General features: G+C 37.7%; 1 protein-coding gene across 2 annotated transcripts in view; it reads left to right on the plus strand.

Moving 5' to 3' along the window:
- The first annotated feature begins 125 nt into the window (after positions 1-125).
- The window catches only part of LOC107835747 (pleckstrin homology domain-containing family G member 1-like), a 45,238-nt gene continuing 19,618 nt past the window's right edge, over positions 126-25,745 (plus strand). The window contains exon 1 of one of the 2 annotated variants that reach the window (XM_016669140.1): positions 126-344. In XM_016669140.1, coding sequence (XP_016524626.1) covers positions 260-344 — 85 coding nt within the window. In that variant the 5' untranslated portion in view covers positions 126-259. Of the gene's footprint in view, positions 345-16,346; positions 16,468-25,745 lie in introns of those variants that run through there. The other variant, XM_016669134.1, reaches the window with a different exon arrangement.

A 25,745-nucleotide genomic window follows, 5' to 3' on the forward strand; every position in this document is an offset into this window, starting at 1 on the left:
TATGTGTGTGTGTAAATTTAATTCATTTTGGTAACATCTTAATTCATTTTTAAAATAATGGTACTGAATGCGATTAGCAGGTGTTAACTATTTAGCTCGAAGCTTCTTTTTGACTGTCGAAGTTGTTACGCATGCGCAGGCCATAACGCCAATTATATTGAAAAAGCAATGACGTATCGTTGTAAAAGTTGCCAGCTGGACTTCAGGAGTGAAACAGGGAAGTGAACTATTAAGACGGACTTCGGACCTCCTATTTTTAATGTTAATGAAGGACGTCATGTCTCCAGCGGCTGCAGGGAGTCGGGGACGCGAACTCCCTCCGAAGAGATATTCAGAAAAAACACGTGAGTGATAACATACCAGTTCTTTTCCTATAAGGAGCAGAAACCATTTTCGAGTGGAGCGTTTAATGAATTACTCCGGGGCACAAGCGAGAACAAGAGTCTCGTGTTATCTGATCCTTAAAACAGGTGTGCAGGGCAGGTAGAGCCCAGGATAACGGAGATAAAAGCTGACAGATGAACGCTGATAAAAGATAATGGGGGGGATTTATGGTGAAACAGGTTGCAGGGTGACCCTGCGGGGCGGTGACAGCCTCTCTCCAGGAGAGAGTGACTGCTAAGTGGTGTGAGATGAATGGAAAGAACGAGGAGTTCAAATTTAATGAGGGACAGTGGTGAGACTTGATAAACTCACCCTTTATGAAAATTTATCTTATGTAACCAAGATAGCAGTTTTCAAAAGCACTGTCTCACTGAAGATGGTGTTGAGCTAATGACACCGACTATAATATTATAAGTATTTCCACTTTTTACTCCTGGTTGGACTTCAGGCTGGTGATAAAACAGCAGCAGATGGATGAAGGAAAAGCACAGTTTGTTTTGGCACCTGCTGAAGATTTCCACACTGAATAACTTCAGTCTTCTTAAAATAAATAAATAAATAAATAAAATACTGAGGTCACCTCATATCTCATGGAAATGTGTGTATCTGTGATAAAAAAAAAATCAGCATGAAGAGAAAAAGTCACTCGGAGGGAAATCAGATGGAACACGCACTTTAAAATTAAATAATCTGATTTATGTTAATTAATAGTAGTGCCTAATATGACCATTTACCAAATAGATGTTAAGAAAGTAGTATTTTCTGCTTGTTTAAAATAGGCGTGACTCTGAGACCTCCTTAATGCAAGCTGACTAAGACCAGGTGGAAAAAGAAGCCACTTCTTTGTCCAAAGATCCCAGTTAATCATTATTCAAAATTAGTTTTCAACGATTTCAATCTAAGCAAATCTGGCAGATTGCATCGAGTTATTGACTTGCAGCATTCCCTCACTGGACGAGCTCGTAGCGAGAATAGACAATCACTTGCATTGTGTCGTTGAGTTACAGCAGTCCGTCTTACTGTGTATGAGGAGAGAAAAGTCTCCTTAAGTGAGGAAAAAAAACTCCAGAAGAACCTGGCTCAGTCCTAGTTTATTCGCAAAAACACATTTGACCCTATACAAAAAAGAAACAGAATAACTGATATAAGAGGACGTTCTATGTTGAGAAAGACAACACAGCCAAACAGAAAGCCAGACCAGATGTAGTTATGGAAAGGGAGTGGAAAAAAAAAGCTAAAATAAGACATGAAGTCGACAGTTGAAATAACCACAAATAATGCAAATTGGAGAGTAGTAGAAGAAGAAAGTGGTTAGCCTGTCCTCAAGCAGCCTTATTTCTCTCTTTTTAAAATGCATTCAATAATTTGTTTCCATTTTTAGACCTTATTTTTAGATAATGTGAAAAAAATTGCTTTCGGTTTTTTGATCTTTTTAGTCGAGTCATTTATTATCAAACTGTTGTGTTTTCCAATACAACAGAAACTCCACAAATGGAGTTTCTGTTTGTGGAGAAACAAACAGAAACTGTACAACTGTACAACTGTACTTGTAGCCCAGTTTTTAATACTTTGTCTTTTCCTTTCTCACTTACAACAACCTGAAGTCTTCTGCAGTAGTTGTGGATTTTTTATTTTCTCCAATGGAAAAGCTTTCTGTTCTTCTTGGCAAAATGGCTTCAGTTCCATTTCTTTTTAATAATTTTACTTGAACTGCATATTTGACTTCTCCTCAAAGTGGCTCAAAGATATTGAGGTCAGATGACTGAAATAGCCGCTCCAGAACCTTCACTTGTTTGTGCTGTTGTCAGTGACTGGTCCACTTGGCCTTGTGTTTTGGAGTGTTGTGATGTTGGAACAGAGGGTTGGCCCAAAGTTGTATGGGGACTTAAACAGAATTTGATTTGGGGCGCCGCTTTGTGGAAAAAAAAAAAAAAAAAAAGAAAACACCACCACCATTAACAGCATTTTTGTACACATTGGCTGAAACTTATTTGTCAACAAACTGAGCTCAATCACAATGTAGCATCATTGCAAATGTATTACAACATCCATCAATCAATGAGAATTATTATTTGCACTTGCACAAAATAAACCTGCCAGTTTCCTTAAATTGACAAACTTTGAATTGATTCATGCTGAGACCATCAATTCAGATTTAATAGTATTCTCACTCTCTATAAATTGTTTCAAAATGTTTTCAGTTTGTTTATGCAACATGATTTGGATTGTATTTCGAAATGGTTTCACTCTGAACCCCCTTATGTGTTTGTCCAGCCCAAACACTGTTACCATGTAAACAAGAGGCCAAAGCGCAACTAAACATTTGTGTTTTACTGTCCTATAGCGTTGTCATGAAAACTGCAACTTAGTGCTTAGTGCTTTCTTCCAGCTCTGAAGGAAGGTCCAAGTATTTTGCTTGGACAACTGATGATCCCATTTAATTCTCTAAATTAAATGAAGGATTCACTTAAAAGACTTGGTCTCAAGGATTTCTAAGTCCTTAAATATTTTTCCTCTTGCAGTATGACCCTCATTGTAAAATAATCCCAGACACCCTCAACTGTTGTGGCCTTTCAGTAGTTTGTTTTTTTATGATTTAATGTCTCCACTCATCGTCTGATGGACTATGTCCTAGGGATTGTATAATGACGGCTTCAAGACCTTTCTTTTAAAGGCATTAGGTTATGTCTGGAGATTTGGACAGCTTGGAATCCTGTAGCAAGTAGTAGTGATATTATTGTCAGAGATGCAGAAGGAAAATCTCAAAGAATGTTTTCTTTTTCCAGCAGAATGATTGGAAGGAGTATTTATTTCCCAAAATAGGTTATGGTGGATGTATTCATCTCTGCTGGATGGAAACAAAACCAAAGGGTTGGCTCATTTTGTGATGAGTTGCACCTGTCCAGCAGCCTTCTCCCATGTCCACGGATGGATATTTTTACTGGTGGGCTTTTAGACGGAAGGCTCCATAGGATGCATTTGGTCCCACGCTGTATCAGGTTTCTGTCCCTGAAGATTAGCTGAAATCACTCAACAACCTGCGATATCCATGTTAAGGTTGTGTATGTGTGTGCAAAATGCATCTTCATTTCTTTTGAACGGTGACGTTTTAAACGTTTGTGTCTGCATGCAATGATTGTTTTGATGTCTTTTTCGCTCCATCCAGAGACTTTTATCTCTGTTCTGCCTGATGCATTTCCAGAAAGCATGTGGAGTTCAAACATACTGCAAGCGGAAGAAACCCAACTGTGTTTCCATGGGAGGTTTGGCACATGTGTGGACTATTTTGGACCAGATTAATTAGTTTTTGAGGAACTTGTAGTGCAAAAAAAAACCCACATTTGGAACTGACATAAAAATCAACAGGTTTTTTTCTGTTTTTTTAGGAAGTAAATGAAAGGTTTATTAGTTCCACGTTTCTGCTTCTTGTCTGTCAAAAGGACTTCTGTATTACCTCCAGTTTTTGTTTTAAGGCAAATCATCACTGGTAGTTAGGTGTTTTGTTTTTTTTAAATCTCTGCATTGCCTCAGAGGTTGGGAGGAGGACAGAAGGTCTTTGTCTTTAGGGGTCATGATCTTTCACCTGTTGCTGGCTTCCATCCATGGCGCAAGGTCACATGCAGGAGCTGAGGCGTGAAGACGCTGACAAGATGGAACAGGCAATGGAGGACAGGAGAGTAGACCAGGAAAGGTGATAGGGGGAATATATTTTTCTCACTTAACACCTTGAAGGATTGTTTGGGGAGAGAGATGAATGCTTGCATTGGACTAAAACTGTTGAAAAAGATGAAGATAAAAATAAAAGCAAGGGCAGGCAAGCAGAAGGGCCACGAGAGGCTCCCAGCCTCTATCAACACCAACATTTGTCTCAGTCAGACTAGCAGGGCTTCAGCTGCACAGCTGAGTGAGCTTTCCTTCTTGTCATGCAGGAAAAAGGAAGCAAGCTGTGCTAACAAGCCGATTTAAAATTAGCTTCTGCTTTTAAACAACGCTGCTTCACAAATTTGTCCTGTCAAGCTAAAAATCAGGAAATGTTGTTGACCTCAAGAGGAGCATGTGTGAATTCTCAGCGTCATCTTCCTTTCATGTAAGGTAAATTTACCTCTTCCAGAAAATATTGATATTTTACGCTACAGCAAGTCCTTTCTGCTCGAGGCGATCAGATTTTATAATGCATACTTAGTCTGTAAAGCTGTTTGTTTTTAAATGTTGATTATATATTTAGTAATGTACTGAGCAACATGTGAGTCCTTAGGACTATCACTGCTCATTATTTATGTAAGTTTATTGTTGCTAACTAGGTCACTGGAGTCCAATATAGACTAAATTCATATTCTGCAAATAAAATATACAATTTTTTTTTTGCCTGTCTACTAACCTCTTGGCCAATTTTTTTTTTAAATCAAATTGTGTTTATTGTAGCTTGCACTAAGTGCTTAGTGAGAAAGTACAGTTTTTTTTAATCTACTCTAATAATTTTATTAGTTTAGTTTTATTTCTGAACATCATTTCAAGACTCCAAGTGGAGTCAGGCCCCAATTGTGGGCACTGCTACTCTGGTGTGGTTATAGTATTACAATGCAACATAATGCTATTATCTTAGTGTATTATTTCTACTTGTAAAACAGATTTAGTGAACAAGTCCAATCAGATTGTTGGTTTGCCAGAGGGGGGGCGGGAAGCGGCTCCTCAAGTCTCTTCTCTCTTCTGGATCACAGTCTTTCAACTGACATCTTTACATCGTGATCCAACTGTTGCAGTGTAAGCGCAAGATGTTTCAAATTCAAAATATATTGTCTTTGTGATTTTATACGGTTGTTAATGATGTGAGTGCTGAACAGGACAGGTCATAGAGTAGTTTGAGCAGCATAAGGATGATAACTGTGGGAGATTTGTCCCTACCTGTCGTGAGCCGAGATGCAAAAAAAATGGTGCTGGCCTCAACTGTCATGCAAAGCGTGGCCTTTTCTCATGCAAAGCTGGGTGGTAGCTGCACACTGTGCAGCCTGGAATAGACATGAATGTCAGTGTGAAGAAAAGGTCACACGATTTCATTAAAAGTTTATCCTGACTTGATGTTATCAGTGTTCATTTCGACTTATTTGGGTTTGTTCTAATTATCTTGTGTGTTTTTAAAAAGTGTCATCCTGTTGCCTTGATGGGTGAGCTCATGCAGTTCAAATGGCTGCTTCCTGTTATAATTTCCAGATTGTCTGTCACTGTGTTGTGTGTGTGTGTACATGCACTCCAAAGCACAAAAACCTGATGCATATCACCGTGTGTTTCCTGTTGATGTGCATCAGCGTGCATGTACGTTCATGGCTGATCGTGTATCCTCATGTCCAGCCAGCGTTTCACTGGCCCAGACGGGAGCAGAAGACGAACATGCTGGGACCTGCTTTGTGCTGAACTGGGATATTTTTGGACTGTTATGTTGCTATGACACAGGCTGCCAAGGAACTCTCCTTAAAAGACCAATTTGGATTTTTTTTTTCCCTCTTTCCCTATAAAGTCTTGGTTACTTGGTTGTTTAGCAGTAACTTTCTCTTTTTGCTTTAGTGTGGAATTACCATTAAGTCTCGATAAAATAAAAACTTGAGTGGGTACAAGAAACTTTTGCATTAAAGGGATAGAAGATGCATTAAAGATGATTGTCCTGGGTGTGCTCTGTATGCAAGTGACCCAGCTTCAAATAAATTTAGGCACATAAACCACAGAAGAAATGAACTCATCTACACTGCACACTAATAATAAATCAATGAAGAAAACTTTTAAAATTCTTTGTCGTCCAGATGAGTCTTTTATGCTTTATTAAAAGTAAAATGATGCAAGAAAAAAAATTGTAACTACCACCTTGAATATTTAACCCATTAAAATTGTTATATAATAGTTAATGATTAGAACTGAACCAGATATTTGAGGTGTACTTTGACCTGCTGAAAGGGTTTTTTTTAAATAATTTTTTTCTATTTTTAATAACATAAGACAATATAAAACATCTCATCCAAATATGTCTTTGCAGCTTTCTTGTGTGAGACTGCCGAAAATACAATTTTCTTCATTGACGATAAAAACTAATCTTAAGTGTTTGTCCCTTTTGTAAAAAATGTCCACAAGTATGAGTGGTATTGCCACCTTGACCTGGTAATACTTGTGATAAATGCATTCAGGAAGTGAAGAAAATATCACATTTATCAGATGAATCCAGCCGATTTTCTCAGCTCATCTCAAACCTTGAAGGAAACTCATACTTTTTACCATTAACTTACTTTAATGTATTTTTTTCTTTCTTTAGAAATACCAGGTGATCGTTGTTTTCTTTTTCCTTATTCAGCGTTTTTCCTGAGCTGGTCTATGCGTGAGGCTGCAGTAAGTGTGCATCTGGTTTAAAAGACTTTAATCACTAAAGCCGCAGTAAATGGGAGCTGTCAAAGGAACAGCTAGGCTTACAATATAACTGGCACACCCATGTATAACTCGATGCATCTGCTCCAGTTGTTCAGTGAAGCATGTATAGGCTTATTTGCCTTTGTATTATTCTAAAGGTTGCAAGAGATTCTGTGCATCTGATAACTGCTGGTTTCTTTTTTTTTAAAATTTGTTCAGCTGAGAGACATTCCAGCAGTCATACCTATAGGCTGTTATTTAAGTATTCATGTCTGCTTGAGCCTTTACTTTAGAGATGGGCTGTAACAACATGTTGTGCCTAATTACATGGTTTGTTACATTTACAGAGAAAGTCTAGCCTGCTGTCTCGTCTTTTGTGTAATGTATAAATGTTAACCTTGTAAAATTCTGCAATATGTTGCCTCAGACTAGCTTCACCTGTCTGGTTAAAATGAGCCTGAAATTAGAGGGGTGGCAGAGGTGTACATCCATACCTGGATGGTTTTCTGCGCATTAGGTTGAAATAACGTGTTGACAAATGTTTTCTCCATGTGGGGTTTTTGTATGCGATGCATCAGAGTAAAGGGTGGCATTCCTGGTTTGTAATTTTGATTCATTATTGCTCTGAAATTTCTGATGGATGGACTACAATTAAATTTGTGCAGACATTCATCACTTTGAGTGGTTTCTCTGTAGGATTCCTTGTATTTTTGTCAACTTTTTGATGCGTCATTTTCCAGTATAATCATGCAGGTTGGTAGTTTATTCCTTGGAACGAGTTGCATGAATAGAGTGGCTATTAGTTTCTGTAAACAGCAGCCTTTGTGTGTGTTCCAGGCAAAGGCTAGCTTTCTGTAGCAGCCAGTGTAAACAACTAACATGTCTCCATATAAAATGCCAGTTTATTTTTAAATGGCTTCTTTCAACTGTTTGTGCTTCTTTTCACTACAGCTTAAACATCTCACCGCTATGTTCAATATGTCAAATAGTTAAAGAACATTAGCATACGTTTGATTACCTGACTTTCTAAAAAGAAACCTGCACCATGACATTAGTTTCACACTCAATTTCAGCTGCATATTGCATCTGTTTTTATAGAAACAATATATTTTCTTTCTGTGTTAGACCAACCAATGAACCCTAAAGACATTTGGGCTGGTTGCTCTTATGACGTTATCATGATTCATTGGACCTACTTTATATTAAAAAGCCACAATCATCTTTGCATCTTGCAGTACAGACTCAATAAAATTATACTTTTTTTTTTTTTTTTACGGTGGCCTTTAAAATATCAAGCAGAAAAAGCATAAATCTCTGCCCAAGCAGCTTTTTAACAATTTTCTGACTTATGAACAAATGTGTGTGTTGGCATTTAAAAAAAAAGTCATTACTTGCTTCAACAGTATTACTCATAGGAAAGAAATATATATTTCTTGTACTTTTGCAACTTTTAATTGCATGTCTTTGGAAAAGCAATATTTCTTGAATGCTAAAAGTCAATCTTTTTTCCCATTATGCAGCACACTTATGAAATGAACAACACATGTTTGTCTTTCATTGGAAAGATTTGAAGATGGAACCCCAAGATAACAAAAAAATAGGTATTATCAGATTTGCATCTATTTGAATTTTGTGGTCAGTTTTTGGTCTACAAAAATGGCTGGAATTTAACAAAGTATATTATCTCTACTTATTTAATATGATCCATAAATCTTTTTTAAAGGCTGAGATCTTGACTTTCAGTTTAGTGTCTAGTCATGTGTGCTTAATAAGTATTCTCTTTGTGTATTGGTGTGTGTAATTTAGTGTATTTGCAGCTGGAGGGCATTTGCATATTATGGGAGCAGTCAAAGTATTTATGGGGCTATAGTGCAACTGACAGATTTTCTTGCCTAATTTAAAGTTGCTGTATGTTTATTATAATGTATAAAATAAACCATACATTGCTTTGTAAGGGAACGCCTCTGTTCATAATGATGAATAATGCTTTAATTATATTAAATTTAATATTCTTTAACCAAACATTTTAATAACAGTTTTGTAGAATTTGTAATGGGGAGAACATTAATAAACAATAAAGCGATTGAACATTAAAGTGGCATTTTTGCTTCTCTGTGGTTCCCGTTTATGACATCATGTTTATCAGTATAAATGACTGGTGGTGATCTGCAGAACTATTAAGGGACGGAGAGATGGAGAAGAAGAAAAATGGCCAAGTGGGTCAGGGGTCACCAACTTGCCATACCCAAAGAATGTCCCTTGACAACCATTGACATTTTTATATCTGTGGGGCAAATTCTTAGCTATAATTATCAGTTTGGTGACTCTAAGGTGAGACAAAAAAAGAACTCCTCTGGTTTTATTTACATGCATGCTAAACTTTTACTTTTCAGCGGTAATTAGCTGGGAATTGGGCTCTAAAGTGACTTTTTAATACCCAATATTATATATGCAGAAAATCAATAATGGGTGCATAGGATCCAACACACTTTTACCTTTACAACTGCCTTAATTCTGGTGACGCGTTGGATTGAGATTTGGTGTCTATGTAGTCCAATGGAGTACATTAAACTCAAGAAACCAGTTTAAACTCAAGAAACCAGTTTATTTGATCTATGTGAAATTGTGCTAGCATTATCCTGCTAGCAGTAGCACTCAGAGAATGGGTGTACTTCGACCATAAAAGGACGGGCTTGAAAAGTCCGTATGACTGGCACAGTGGTTACTAAAGATGTAAAGTGTACCAAAACAACGTTCCCCACACAATTACATCACCACCAGCAGCCTGAAATATTTATATGTACAAGAATAGATCTATGCTTTCTCGCCCGAAGTTGACTAAATGCCATTTCTTATTGTCCAGTTTTGGTGAGAATTTTCTACAGTAACATATTTTACTTTGGTTGGTTGGATTGTTATTCTCACTTCATAAAACCTTATTTCAGTGGGAATAATATGGGATTATTATGCAGGCCATTTAAATGAAAGTGGTTCCAAAGATGCCTTATAGTAACGCTTTAATTTATAAGATCCGGATCCCATTTCCCAACTGCCTTTGAGTGTCATTACACAATGATGTTGGCCAAAAAGCAGATGAATTAGCCATTTCAATTTTGTTTTTGCAGCAGTTTCAATATGCTGTGGATGCAACACATTCTTCTTGTAGCTGTAATAAGTTTTATGTAAAATAGTCTTGATGTTATACATTTGGCTACTCTCTTGTGTTTTTAAGCCTGGCCACAGTTTCATGTAACAGTCAAAGCAGATGATGGGTGCAAGTTAGCCCACTGTTGTTTATGCTTCTGAGCTACTCAGAGAACCGAGTTCAAATGCTCAATTATAACCAATAGCACTGATGTCACTGATTGCCAGATGCCCGCTTCTTTGATGTTATTGTGGGACGTGAGGTGTTTGAGTAGCTGATATCTGGACATATCAGCTGCTCAAACTTAAAGCAACTTAAAGCGAGCTTATTGTTTTGCAGTGATTTTTGGAAAGTAAGTTCTTTTATTTTATTTTTTTTATGTGTGACAGTGAAAGCCTGACTAGGAGAGAAATTAGTCTCCTAGAGCAGAGATCTAAAGTTTGTAGGTCTGGATATTACATTAGTATGTACAGTTTGTTTTACAGCTTAAACACCTAATTTAAATTCCTACATTTTGTTGTGTTCTACTTGTGTTGCCACATAATGAGGCCACCAGAAACGTTTAGGTTGAGTTAGTATGTGAATGTGTGCCATTGTTGGCTTCTCCTTTCCTCATCACCAGTGTTGTCCCCAGGGTCTCCTCTCTGTGGCTTGCTTCTTTGCCCTCTGATTTTTGTTATGTCTGCAGTCTCTCCAAATACTCTGGACTATTTCTGGCATCCATTCATTTTAACATACATGCAAGCTTAAAAAAAATACAATGAGCAGTTTGTTTCATAATGTATTGGACGGTAAGAAAATCTAAAACCTATGTTTTAAAAAAATGTTTTTTTAAGTAAGTTATAGTCTAATCATAGTTCCTGTTTTGGCTAAAATATCTGAATTTTATTCTAGAGTCCCCCGGTCAAATATGCATCCATCTAATTGGCTGATTTGTGTTTTCCCAGTCTGCTGGGTGGAGTGAGCAGCTGTATTTGGAGATTACCAAGGGCTGTATCAGAAACATTAGTGATTTCATTAGAGGGTTAAACCAATTATCCATCTCACAAAGCACTAGGAGTACCAAATGTGGAGCTAAAGTGCAAATATAAGAGCGAACAGTTTAAGTTGGGTTATTGGTTGGTATTAAACTCTTTTGCCGTCAGACAAACTTATTTGACAGCAGGATATTTAGCTGTTCAGGATTTCAAGAGGAACTTTTTATTAAATGACCTGTAATAAGTTATTTCATAGGTCACAAAAACCAGGTCTTTTAACAGTGCTGTGTAGGCTTTTTGTATCTGCTGTGTAGGGTTAAGACAATGCTATTGCAGTACAGTCTATGCCTTTTGACGTAATGGTTTTTTATTTCTTTAGTCCAAAGCCGTTAATAACAATGTTTTGGGCATAAATTTGGATGTCATTGAAGTAACATTCTTATTGACTATTGTGGAAAAACATGAAAAGTGGCCTAATGGAGAGTAATTTCTTGAATCCATATTTCCCTGGTCCTTCTCAGTCTTTATACAGTTTCAAATTATTCTAAGGTATTCAAATTCTTGCATTGTTTCCAGAAATGTTATATCTACAGGTGTGATAAACCGGTTGGAAGCACTTCAGTAATCATGTTTTGTTGTTTGCAATACCACTGACACATTGCACTGCTTTAATGGTGCATTGCTGTCAACAGCTGTTTATTCCAGGTGACAAACTAGGATGAGAACCCAGCTTATCACCACACTGCTTCATCACCCTGTTTGTGATCCCTCTCATCACCTTTTTGTAACTCTGTTCAGAATATGAAACTTTTGATATATCTGTTAAAACCTGGCTTTAAACCATGTCATGTTAACGCACATTGGCCGCTCTCGGCACTAAGCAAGTTCAAGAACATTCTAACTCATTCCCATCTCCCTCTGTGCAGTTAAACTTTCTTTAAACTTCCAACGCTCATAAGATATTCAGTACCGAACAATGAAGCTATTAGCTGTGTCTTTGTGTACTTGCCACCATGTGTAGAGTACAGAGGCGGGAGGGAGCACAGATTTGGGATGAAGCGCACTCCAACGATGGCAAGCTACAGACATAAAAGTAATTTATTTCACCGACACAGACAAGAGAAAAGCCCCCGTTCTTCCAGGTTTCTTTTTTCTCCTTGTGCTCCCCCTTCATCCGACGCTGCTACTCGGCAGCTGTTCCTCTCACTTTCTGCCCTCCATCCACCCCAGCGTACCCTCCTAAAGACTCCCCCCACCTTCCTCCAGCAAGCTCAGCATGATGGCTTTGTTTTATTGTAGTGCAGCATTTGGCAGGGGAAACCCCCTTCTGCAGAGGGACAGGGGTCCGGCTTGTCCTGAATGGTTGGATGTAGGGAGGGTGAGCAGATAAGCAGAGCAGAGGATTAGTGGCGGCTGTTGGACATTTGGTTTCTACATTAGCTCGATTATTTTTTTCTAAGCTGTTAGCGTTGGCTCTTTCTACAGAGAGCTGCTTTTTTTTAAACACCTGTTGGAGATGTGAGGTAATTTTTCTGGACATGTGACTTTGCGTTGGTTTTAGCTACTGGAGAGTTTCTACTTGTTTTTATGCTTTGCTTTTTATTATTTTGCCAACAATGTGTTTTTTCTAAAGAATTTAAAATTGTGCTTTTTCCACATATCTTTTTACCCAACCCGGAATGTTCTGGCAAAAACAGAATGGACATCCCCCCTAATTTAGTCATTGGCTTTCACATTTACTACGCTCTATCCCAGATCCTTTGTCATGCTTGGCAAAAAAAAAAACAACAAAAAAAAACATGGATCACGTGTCATATCCGCACTGTATTCCAGGTTATCTCCACTTGGGCAAAATAAAAAATCCATTGTCAAGGACAGGAAAGAGAGGGCATTTATTTGTGTTGACAAAAGGCTGTTTTCCTCCACAGACGAGAAAAAAATGTAGTGGGACAATAAAATCAGTATTTTATTACTGCAGTGCCCAACAAAAACCTCTCGACTAACTGCCTCGCTGAGCGGTAAACCCACTTTTTTTTCTCTCTCTCTCTTTTTTTATTGTTTTTCTTTTTCTATTTAACTTTTAACAAACAGGATTTGTTTTCTCCATCATTTAGAGTCCCTTTCTCTTCATCTTTTGTGCAGTCCTTTGCTCACTTTGCCTTTGTGTGTTCAGCAATAATCTGAGCTGCAGATGTGCTTTTAAGTCCGTTCCCAACTTGATTACCATGTATGATTTTTTATTTTTTCTTTCTATAAAAGAAGCAAGTAAGCGCAAAAGTGTGTTGGACATGCCCCAGTCAAATTCTGTTGATGCAAATGGAAGCACAAGTAACCTTCACCTTATGCACTTAGACCTTCATCTCAGCTGTAAATTGCATGTTTATACTAACATTCTCAGTAAAATACACAAAAAATGAAAAGCAAAAATGGGAGGTATTGTCAAAACTGCTTTTGTTTGAATTAATTAATCGTACAGAAGCTGTGAAGAGCAGATGTGAAGCCTGTGCTACATTTCGTAATACCTGGATCAGCGTCGCAGATCTTTGTGGTTAAAGCAGTTGGTCAGTGGTTTGAAAACAAAACCATACTGGTTTCCTGTACCCCTGCTCTGCCCCATTGCTTCACTCCTGGGGCCAGCTGGGTTGGAAATATAATGATGTGAGCTGTTTACCCTGTAGAAACCATTTTGGGCTGCTCTTGTCCCCAAAGGCAATAACTCTCTGGAATGGTCTGTAGAGATTGATAAATTACAGGAATCTATGTATTGCCCATTTGGCAAACACTTACTTACTGTTTAGAAACTGTAGAAGGTTTTTAGACCCTTTGAAACATTGTTTTAGATTTTTGATAACAAAATTAATCTTGTCCCGGTTGCTCCGGTTAGGTCTACAGAATACATATAAACACCAATTTGATTTAATTATGGAGAAAAACAGTTTTACTCGACAGTAATCTGCTTGATTGGCACAAATGCACAAGATCTCAGAAAGAAGTAAAGAGATTTGGGAGATCAGTTTGTTGTTGGACTTTTTTTATTGACAAACTATAGCTAATGTGAGCTTAACTGATTTTGCACCAAAGTCTAGCTTGTTAAAACTCACTTGAAGACAGAACTCAGCTGCAACAAAGGCACTAGACTTCATCCCAGTGGCATTATCCTTTACTGTAAAATGGATTTAGGCAACATTCTTCTGTAAGAGAGCTAGGAGATGAGCGAAAACAGACCTAAAAGCTTAAACACAATAAACTGAAAGTTTAATGTGACTGTTGCCTGTGAGTTTCTGCTCAAACATTTACAAGTTCAGCTGATAGCCTTACTTTTAATATTATGAGCATCTGTTGGCTTTTTGAAGGATCTGGCTGTTTTTTGTTTTTTTTTTATGCATTACAGCTGACATGAAGTGGTTTAAGATTATAACGAGTTGCTCAGCCCCCTTTCCAAGTCTCCAACATTACCACTCTCAATTTTTCTGCTTTGTGCATAGGGGTTTGAAAATTGATACAGTTTTTGATATGACGTTGTGTGAATTAGTTTACAAGAATGTCTGGGCAACAGGTGGCATCAATTTGTAGACTTTGTCACTCGGGCGCAGAACAAAAGCAGTGGATTTTCCTGAATGCTGTCTTGTGTCTGGTTGCTGGCTGAAATTCCTTGTACTGCAGGCTTTCTGAGCTGTGTGTGTGTGTGTGGTCAGCTACATATGTAGACCAGCCATTGTGGAATTGACCCTCAGCAGATGTGGTCTGAACAATGAGCTGGGTAAATAAAAGGAAGTGGCGTATAAATAGCCTCTTACGTCTGAGGGAGTGGACTTCACGTGTGTGTATGTGGAAAAAGAACGATCCCGTTTGATATGAATGAATTGTATTTTAGGAAGTTGCTGAACAGAATGCTCCGCAGGTGGTGGTTGCTAAACTGTCAGTAATGTAGACTTCCCATCAGTTTTGTACATAACGTGGCTTTGATCTTATCAGCTATTCCGAAGAATTGTTCACCATTGTTCTTTGATTTTTCTTTTTTTTTTTAGCAATATGTTGTCCTTCATTGTCACCTATACTTTGCATGCAGATTTTGTTGAGCTGTGAACTTCAACACTTCTCTAAATCATCCTAGTGAAAAGTGAATGCGGAACAAGACTAAAAATAAAGCAACCTCCTCACTCCAACTCTCTCCTTGGCTTTCTTGTATCTGGGCCACATATAGATCAGTGTCCTGATGTATTTCATGTTGCATCACACAGCAATGCATTAGCCTTTGAATCTTGTTCAGCATTACTTGATTAGATTACTACTCCTTAGTCACAATCTTTGTTGAGGACATAATTGCAATGTGCTTGAAAGTTCTCCAAGGTAATTTCTTATTTTACATTGACTGTTGTATTCCTTTTTGCACTGACTGAACAAATTAAGTTTGTATTTTTATGTTTCACCAAGTTTGTAAAGTTATTGGGGTATTTAAGAGTGCTGTACTAGAGCAGAGTTATCAACTACATTTGTAATTTAGTACTTTTACGACTGCATTAAAAAAAAAGTCAATGCAGCACTAATTTTCTGTATTGGTTCAATATAGGCCAATACTAAACCTGAGAGATCTGTATTGGTATTGTGAAAAACATGAACCAGTGCATCCATACTTATTGTTTTCATTTTGACAGACTAACCATTTACATGCACTATCCACACATTTTAAGTATATTAATGAACATGCATGGAAAATCTTCCGGTGAATAGTTCTGGCAAGTAACTGGCTTGTTAGAAACTAAAAATCTGATTGGTTTTCCAGTTAGTTACTAGCCGACCCAAAAACAAAAACACTCTGGATACTGTTGCTGAACAAACAAGGCTCAAAGTAAAACCGATTAGCATTTATGAATTGAATAAACTGCTGTCTGATATAAAAATCACAAAATTTCAGTCTTTCCTCAGTAACGGCGCCCACATTGATTGAGGGGTGTTGTCGATACAAACTTGCTAATATTCTGCACTCCTCGATCAGGAAACGACAGGATTTTTAAATTTTGGTCAGAGCCAAACAAATTGAAAATTAGCCTTTTTCTGATTTTGCAGTAGATGTTTAACAATATTGTGTACAAAAGGCTTTTTTTTTTTACAACTATTTTGATGCGTTTTTGTTGTGGTTTAGACATTGTTCATGTTTGCCTTCTTTTAAAAAGTTGTTTAAGTTATTTAAAATGGCTGAACATTAAGCATGTTCATCTTTGATCATTGAAGTTGAATTGCTGTTAATTACATGATTGATATCAGAATGTAAATATTTGCTCTCTCTCTGATATTTTCAGTTACAAGCCATTTCCTCATGCCTCTCTTCACATTTATCTCTGGTGTCCCAGATCCTGAGTTCTGTTACAGCTCCACAGGGATATATGTGTGCGTGTATGTTTGTGTGTGTTGCAGATTTAGTTTCTGGTCTGGATTTGAGCAGTTGCTTGATGTTACTGAAGTCACTGATGGCCTACATTAGCTGCACACTTCACAGGAAACATGGCACAGTTGATGGACACTGCAGTGAACCTAAAGGCAGATCAACACTGAGAGACCTGGAGATTATTAAAGGTAGAGTTCTGGTGAAGAACGAAGGAGAAGGGTGTCATCAATTTTGAGTCTGGGTCTTAGTTTTTCCTTTGGAGAACTTTGTAGATTTTTACTGCAGTTTGTCCCCTGTAAACACGTATAAAAAGCATATTTTTTTCCAGTTTCACCCAGTACCTATTTTGTTATGAATAGCATATAATTTAATCATAGCATTTAATCATAAACTATAACATAATGGACTGGATGTGCTTCTCTGCAGTTTATGCATTTTCCTTTATCGTCACAATCATTAGTTTAGTTCATTTTAATGTTTATTTCTTTGACTTTTTATTAATGAATGCAGAAAACCCAAATAATAAAGTTCTCCAAGCATGTTTGTTTTTAGCCCAGATGAAATGTTGCAGACTTATTCAAATTTAGGTTAAAGCCAATTCAGGTGTAGAGTTGATCCTCCAGTGTTGTTTAAGGGGTCCATCTTCCATTTGGTGATATGGGGGTCAACTTTTGACATGTCAGAATCATCTGCCCTTATGTTTACTTTCTCTAAAGCTGTTCAGACATCATTTAGTTAAACTGTGTGATATTTGTAGCCTGTGTGTCTAAATGCTCTCACAGTACCGCCTCATATTTTCTCTCCGTCATCAAAACCAGTATCACAAGGCCATCACATTCACCAGAGATTGGTCAGACAGAAGCTTCCTTTCAAAACACTGGAGCATGAATTTATTAAGATGATAATACTCTAAGTATGCATATGTTTTTTTTTAACCCTATAAACCTAACTTTTATGTACTTTCCAAGTATGCAAGTACAGGTTTACTTGATTTGTGGACAAATTAATTATGTTTTAAATAAGAAAATCCTTCGTTGCCAGTGCACTTGAAAATATTTGCTTTAGTTGAGACCAGATAAGTCGAGCCTTCTTCAGACAGCCTTTGACTTGTCATCTTAGACACTTTCTTAAAAAAAATAAAACAAATAGATGCATACCAGAGATTAAGTTAACTCCAATCTAGATTATTGTAGGTTTAATGTGTGTATTTTTATCCTGTGCTCTTTAACATGCCTTAACACAAACATTAGAAGCCTTTTCTAGAAGCTTTCATTGTTTTCCACTAATAGTAGAGGATCAGGGTTTCATGTTTTAGCTATACTCGCGTGACCTACATGGATCTTCGTGTCTGGTTTTTGGATGGCTCACTGGAGATTTGGCGTTGTTCACTCTAAGGTTTACAATTAATCTAGGACTTGGTGGTTGCAAAACCTACAATTTACTTTATTATGGGGATGGGGGTGGAGTTGAAAGGGGGTGAAAGACATGATAGAAAGAAAGTGAAGGAGGAGAAGAAATTTCAAGACTGAATCAAAGAGAAGGACTGGAAAAGGAGATGCAGTTGAGGATGACAGATCGGTGATTCTTAGAGAGGGTTTAGTATTTGGGAGAAGAGCAATTTTCTTTTGGTACTGTATATAATGGCCCCTGCTTGAGTTGGACAGCTTTCATTGCCCCTTTTGTGTGTGCTGACATCTTAGGTTCCCAAAGAGAGAAGAGGGATGGAGAGGGCTCGGCCTCCAGGGTTTTGCGCTGGCATGGGAAAGGCAGAGTATTAGCCCCATATGAATATGGGAGAATATAAAGCCCCCACAGGTCAAAGGGAACCTGCCAGTATGCACTCCTGGCTCTTTATCCTTCTCAAACCCACATCACCACACACACAGACACCACTATCCACAAAGTGGCGCCTGAATGCAATGGAACAATTCCCCGACTGTGGTTAAAATACAGACAAGTTTTCTCTTCCGTACTTTATCACAGTCTGAGTAATGATGTGTTTTTAGGCTCCTACTTCACTAAATGGTTGAGTTTCTTCCCTTTTATATACATTTTTATATCTTCTTTGTTTATAATTCTAAACAAATACTGAAGTAATATTTAATATTAAGCATTAAGATAATATTGGGAATATGAATATATATTTGATATTTTAAAACTGTAGGATGTCTTTAAATGCTTCTCACAAAACTGTACATGCAAAGTTGTAATGATTCTTTTCTAAAATCACTGTTGTGCAAATCAACCTTTCAGTTTGTATTTGACAAATTGAGTGCATAATTCTTTATAGTTGATTTAATATCATGAAAATTGATAGGATTAATATGTGAAGTGTAAAATTAAAGTTAAATACAAAATCTTTTAAAGCTGCACATAAACAGTAGCAGCCATTAAACTTCTGGTATTTGTCTTCAGAAACTGCACAATCCATAATCTTTTCCAGATTGTATGACTCATACAGTCAATGGGGTGTATTAACATTTCTTTGCTTGCCAGTCTTTTCCAAAAGAGCAAAGTTCTTGCATTCATTTAATTTATTTCAACTGCAGATCTAGAAACATTTCTCATGAATAAAGGAAGGTTACGTCTTTTTCATCTTTAATCCTTGAGGGCTTGACCAGTCATGTTACCATCTAGTCCTCATACGGATAACTTCTGGATACTTCATTGTACCTACTGTTTATTATTACATTTAAAAAACACATCAACTGTAATCTAGTTGGTGTACTACAACATGGTTGCAATACTGACTTGGTGAAGACAGAAGTGTCACAAAATGTCAAAAAAGAACTGAATGCATTTTTTGACATAAAATGCACACGTCTCTGCTCAAGCAGCATTTAAATAGTGTTCAGACAAACGGATGATTTTCAGCATTTAGGGAACTACTCATCACCTGCTCGATTCACCTGCTTCAGTGGTATTACCTTAAACGGATAGCTTAATTTTTAGTGGCGCATACAATAATAACAGAAAAGGTATTACATATGCATGAAGTCGAAAATATATATGTGAAATGGACGGAAAATAATACAGTCTTCAATTTTATTTTACAAATTTGTAAACGTGTATTCTGCCTCATTTACTTTGATTCCATTAAAAAATAAAATTTTCTTCATAAGTCATGTACTTGGTGAGCAAATTGAACACTGTCATAAATCCTTTTATCATTCAAAAACGGATCAAGTCCTGATGAGTGGTGTGCAAAAGACTGTTCTACAAAGTATTGACTCGGGGCGTTTCCCTTTCCTTCCACTTCACAATTATGCACTGCTTTGTTTCGGACCAACACTTTAAATCCTAAAAATTAACGCTCGTGGTTGTAATGTGACGTGTATAAATTTTCAAAATATGTGAAGACTTTGCTACTGCACCTGGATTATAGTTGGTGTCTATTAAACTACCATGTTCTTTGCCACCTTCATCATTATTCAGAGCACAAACTGACCACATTCGTTGACACGTATGAAATCTAGAAGCTGTGAAGTGTGGGTGGAGGCGGGAGCGGCTAGGAACACTCAGAGTGAGATCACTGTAGTGAAGATTCTGAACAAAGGGGACAAATGATGGACTCGGTCGCATTTCCTCTGATGAGAAGATGCAGTCAGAACCTTTAGTGACGTTAGAATGAAAAAGCCGTCGTGTGAGCATGATTCACCTGCTTAATTATGTCACGTCCTGTTTGGTCCTCGTTTGTAAACAAGTCACTGAAGATAGGCGGGAAATGGGAGGAGGAGGGACCCTTCCTGTTGTTTTGGGATTTTTATTATTTTTTTTTCTCTGTGCTTTCTGCTCCTTTTGGATAAAACCTGTCATCCTTTCAATGACACCTTGGCGTCTGAAAGCTAATACAGAAAAAAAAATAGATCAACGATTCTTTTCGACTAAATACAAATGTTTTGTGGATTAGTTCACTGGTATGGACAGAACCACCTCGCTAAATAGGATATGACTTGTTTCCTTTAGTAGTCACCCAGTTAGATTTACCATGTGACATCATGTGCTTAATATTTGTTCTTAAAGCATTTGAAAAGGATGCAGATTAAACTTTCACCGGAAAGACATCATTAAACTTTGTCCCTTTCATGGATTGAAAAATGACACGAAACTGTAACTACTCTTTACTGAATTCAGCTCGCTACTTAAAACTTATTAATTAAAATGTTGTAAATTAACAACAAAGATAAGTCCCCAGACTAAAAACAAATATTCACCCTAAACATTTTGTAGATAAGTTGATTCTAAATATTTACCCAACCAAATAAAGTTGCTGTAAAGGTAATGATTATTCTGTATATCAAAGCAAGCCTCTTGAAGAATATATATATATATATATTAGAAAACTAGCCCAGTTAGCTAGGTTAAGTTTCACAGAATAAAAGCTAAATACAAGTTGTGAAAGGTGTCAGCCATTAATACTTTATTTCATTGTCAAAATTGACCTGTCAAAGTGCTGTAGGAGCTGTTTGGCCTTTTATTCGCACAAATATAATCTATAGCCGGGGCTCAATTTCAGTCTGTCTGACCATGATGAAAATTAATAATTCACACAGACTTCATGGTTAACACAATATCAGGCAGACTACAATCCTGCATTAAAAGATCCATTACTATTGGAAATATTCCAGGGAATGACATTTGCAGTCAGTTTCTAACCCACATACATTTTGTTTTCATAGTCACCCCTCATTTGAGTGAGTTCCCTCGAAAAGATTGACCACTCAAAAAGTAATTAGGGCATTAGAGCAAGCTGTGTAGTTTTCTTATCAAAGCCAGTGTTTCCCACCATCTGTTTTTGCTCCAGGGGCACTTGCAGTTTTGTTTTCCCTGGAAAAGACGGTGAAAACGTTCAAGTGAGAAAGTTGTGCTGACAGGGCCAGGAGTCGCTTTATCAATCTCAGGAAGCCTTGCTACCAGAGGGCAGGAACTGCCATTGGCTCCAGGAGAAGGGACTTTCCTTTTTCCTGCCCCACTAGGATGCAGAACAATGACCAAATAAGTTATACGTTCATGGCCATTTGCTACGTATGGGTTCATGAAATGTGTACTTTTGTTGTTTGTAGTCAAGTTAACCTCTCCCCCAGAAACAAATGTCTGCATCGGAGGCATGTGGATATGAAGGTTGGTTAGACAACTGCAGGCAGTGCGACCCACTTGTTGGTGTATTTTTGGGGTTAGACGAGACAGCTCATCTGTGTGTAGTCCTCTTTTGCATAAATGTCACTTTTTTTCCCTCACCCGTCACCCTCCTCTTTACTGCTAATCACTGTTATTTCACATTAACAGTTCGTCACCGCTGCTCATCTGCCGTTTAGCCTCTCAGCAGGTTGTCACAGTTTCAGTGACGGCTCCTCTTGCGCTTTCCAGTGTCACTTGTGTCACCTGCAGTGCTGGCAGCTCTCCAGGTACTTGAAGCGATTGCGCTCGGCAAAGTGAGGGAGGACGGATAGAGCAACTGGCCATTTGGAAAAGTGGAGAGAGGGAGAGGGAGAGACTAGTTTTGCAGCACTAATTGGTCAGGAAGTGGGCTGCTTGGATGTGCAAGCTCTTCGCTCCCTGTCGCTCCCCCTCCTCTCCCTGTGGGCAGTCAGTTCTGTTGCGTTGTTTCCATCTGTCCCCCCTTTGCTTTCCTTTCAGTGTCTCTTTCTCTTTGAGCTGACCTCATATTGTAGAGGTGTGGGACGACAACAGCGACTACTACCTCTTTAAATCATTTGGCCTTATACTGAAACTTTTCAGGTTGTCGGACATGGATCTAACATGCGAAAGGATACTGGGATACAAGCAACTGAGAAAAGGCTAACTGTGAGAATGGTCTCTCAGAGGTGAGTGGCAGGTTGTGTCTCTGTCTGGCAGGGAATTGTAGAGTCATCAGTAAATGTTAAACTGTAAAATAGGTTGTACGCTGGGATATTAGCTCATACATGCAAGCTTTTTCCTTGCTAAAAGAGCCCAGGTCTTTACTTAATCATAATTGCAGATGTTGTCCCTGCCAAACAAAGTCTGACCAGCAATTACACACCCTAAAGTTTCAATTTTGCAAAAGTCTAATGGCACCTTTGCGTACTTGGCAGCTTCTGCAGTCTGTTTTTAAGCCTGGAAAACTTGTTAAAAAGTGTTTGAACAGTTGAGGACCAGGCAATTAAAATGATATTGGATCAATGTTGGTCTTGTAGTTGAAATTCTAATTTAAACAAACTTAAAATGTTTTGGTTGTAAAAAAATATATTATCGTTTAAGATATTACTTGAACGTACAATGAGTCCCAGCATTAACCAATAAGACTTATCCACACAGGTAAAGTTTGATTAGGTGAGATTATTATATACCTGGTTGATGAATCGTTTCATTTTTAAGGTTACTGCAATGACGCTATACTCTTGCCTGCAGTGTTTTGTGTAGGAGTGCACAAATGTGTGTGTGTTCTCCTGTGTGGGGTGTCCTCATTTGAGAAAGTCCTAAGTGGAGCACCCAGCTTTCTGAGGGTCATAAATTTAGATACAATATCGTAGAGACTGCTTTATCACCCCAACACAGTGGTGCAATGATGCTTACTTGTTTGACAGGTTTTGAAAAGTTCTTTATAAATAAAAGGAAACTCATTCTTGAAGAGATGAGATGCTCTTAAGAGATAACATTGTTCTTATCTAACCTGCATTTAGATTTTTTTTTTCTTTGAACGTAATGTGTGGCTTGCACTTAAAAACACAAGCAATTTAAGAAATGCATGTTTACATCTACCTTTGGGCAACCAAATGGTGTCAGATTGAAGACGATGCAAGCTTTCTAGCACGGTGCATTGACCGGTGGGAATACTGTTATAAAAGGGTCGTCAACAATAATTGGGTAGGTTGTGGCATCTTTAATTGTGCTCAGTTACTGCTACAAGGCAGGCTACATTTATGATTTCATGTTGTTTGTTCTACATCTGACCCTGTCTAAATGTTCCAGCTAAAATGAACTCTAATTGGGTGTGTTGTCACCTGACAGGAGTGCATTCATTGATCATATTGGCGTTGCCTTGTTTGAAACGAGTTAATTTTCTGTTGCTTTTTTCATCATCTGGAACCATTCTGTTTATCCTCTTCTGATCTCAGATACCAACAAAGTATTTTTGCCTTTCACAAGATATTTTCTCATTTTCCAACCTTTCTCTGCAGTGGTAATGCATGAAAATCCCACTAGATTGTCTGTTTCTAGAAAAAAAAAAAAAAAAGAATGTTGTCTGGCAACAACTGTGCCTTGTTCAACATTACTTAAATCCCTTCTCTTTGCAAATCCAGTGCTAAAACTTCAGCAAGTAATGCACTGAATTGTTGAAATGCAACTGGCTCACTTTCTGTTCGTATTTGAAAAGTTGTACCTAATAAGATGGCCAGTGAGTGTATGTCCCTAATGGAGAAAAAATTCCCCCTCTTTGGTCTCTTTTCCTGGAGTGGGACCCCAGTCCTGTATTCTAATCTGAGGCCAAACACAGCTTCCTCCATATATCCGCCACACATGCTCCTGCACACAATGACTGTGTATACTCATGCAGGTTGTTACCCTCCGCCCTAATACACTATTGTTTTAGTGGCTTAATGCAATAATTTGCTGTTTTTTTTTGTTTTTAAATGCCCTCTTCTTTTAATGAAGAGGACATTAAACCTCCTGAAACAATTACAGAAAACATGGCAGATACTCCTGTTACAATAACAAATTTTCCTGAAATATCAAAAAACTTTAAATTCTAACATTTGACACTGGAACTTGAAGACATTTTAAATGCACAAAATGAATGACAGAAACAACAAATAAAATGAATTATGAAATCTCTGTAAACAAAACTGTCCTTCAGCAAAAGAGCTAGCACTATCATCCTGTTTTTAGTAGAGTGAGAAGCTAAAAACTGCAAGTTGTACAAATGAAATTAAGCTAATTTTAATTTATTACATGATAAATGGATTTATTGTGCAACAGGTCTAATGGTAGCCCATATGTGTTTCTGCTTCTTTGTCCATTGCTCATTATTTATCTTCCACACTTCACACCTACCTTGCTGTAGACTTTTAACTTGTATCTTAAATACTTTTCCCAGGTTCTGCATTAGCCGTGGTACCACCCTGCTCTGTCATTAGCTACAGCTGTTCCTCCTGTTACTTTGTTGGTGTAGCTGCTAAAGTGTTTGTCTTTGTCGCTATTGATGTTTAGTCTGCTAGAATGGGAAATAATTTTTTTGTGTTCCTGGCTGCTTGTCCTGCAAAGTTGGAGGTACTCCTCCTCTTACATAAGCTTTAACTGCAGTCAGGTTGTTTTGGCCTGCAGAACTTAGAAATTCCTGGACTTGTCTTGGCATTGAAAGTGGACAGCTGAAGCCAGAATGAATGCCGTCCAGGAGTCTGGAATGCTCATAAATATGGAAATGAAAGGAAATTAGTATTAAAGCAAGTTGTGAAATGTAGAGTTCACAGAAATAAGAAATATAATTTGTATGAGCTAAACCTGCTCTTCATCCATCCACTCCAACGCTGGGCAGTTTTGCAAAAGTCTTGCAACTGCACTTTAGTGGACGCAGATCTGTGATCAATCACGTTTACAAAAATAATCAACTGAATCCTTCTTCTGACCACCACTTTTGGCAAGCATTAGCTTCTCACTCTACTAAAAACAGGACGATAAAAGTCTTCAGCTTGGTGCTAGCCCTTTTGCTGAAGAAAGATAACAAAAGAGAATTCATATCAGTTTGGATGGCTAATAGTTGGCTTGGTCACTATGCACAGGAATTGTCAAATCAAACTGGTTTTATGACTTGCACAATGTAAAGTCAGAATTGGGTCAGGTATGATCCTAGATCCAGGTTCTGACTTCACAGCTCTAAGTAATACATAATTAGAAGCTAGTTAGCATCATGTTACGTTAGCTGCAAGTAATGAAGCTCAAATCCCGAGGTGGCCCTAATGGGAACAAAAAAGAGAAAATGTGTGTTATTACATAATCATATATATATATTTTTTAAACTTCATTTCATATTGTAATGTTATTCCCTCACCAAAACTTTATTGCATTCTTGAGAAATCTTTGGATAAACCATGGCGACCATTCAGGGGGTGCCTAAGCTCAGAGGTTATCTGCATAATATGGGAAATTTACAGGAAAATACTAATATGGAAGCAGGAGTAAAATATGGTAGTTTCCCAGCCAAAATGGGAGACTTGACAGGTATGCTGTTAACAAACACCTGTTGGAACTTCATGTCTGCTGAGCTTATGTTGATGTATTCAGGGGTGATGTGTTGGTACATTTTCTCATTAAATTTGAACCATTTAAAGCACTTGAAAACATACATTGACAAAAAAAAGAAACAGTTTTGACTAAATCTCAAGGTCTACTTGGAAGTATTACTTTATGGGTGCTTGCTTATTGTTGCATGGTCATTGAGTTGGTGCCCATCTCCGGCAGTCATTCCTCAGTTAGGCAGGATACACCC

This window comes from Poecilia formosa, unplaced genomic scaffold, assembly GCF_000485575.1.
Source record: "Poecilia formosa unplaced genomic scaffold, Poecilia_formosa-5.1.2 Scaffold1, whole genome shotgun sequence".
In the NCBI taxonomy this organism is placed as follows: Eukaryota; Metazoa; Chordata; class Actinopteri; order Cyprinodontiformes; family Poeciliidae; genus Poecilia; species Poecilia formosa.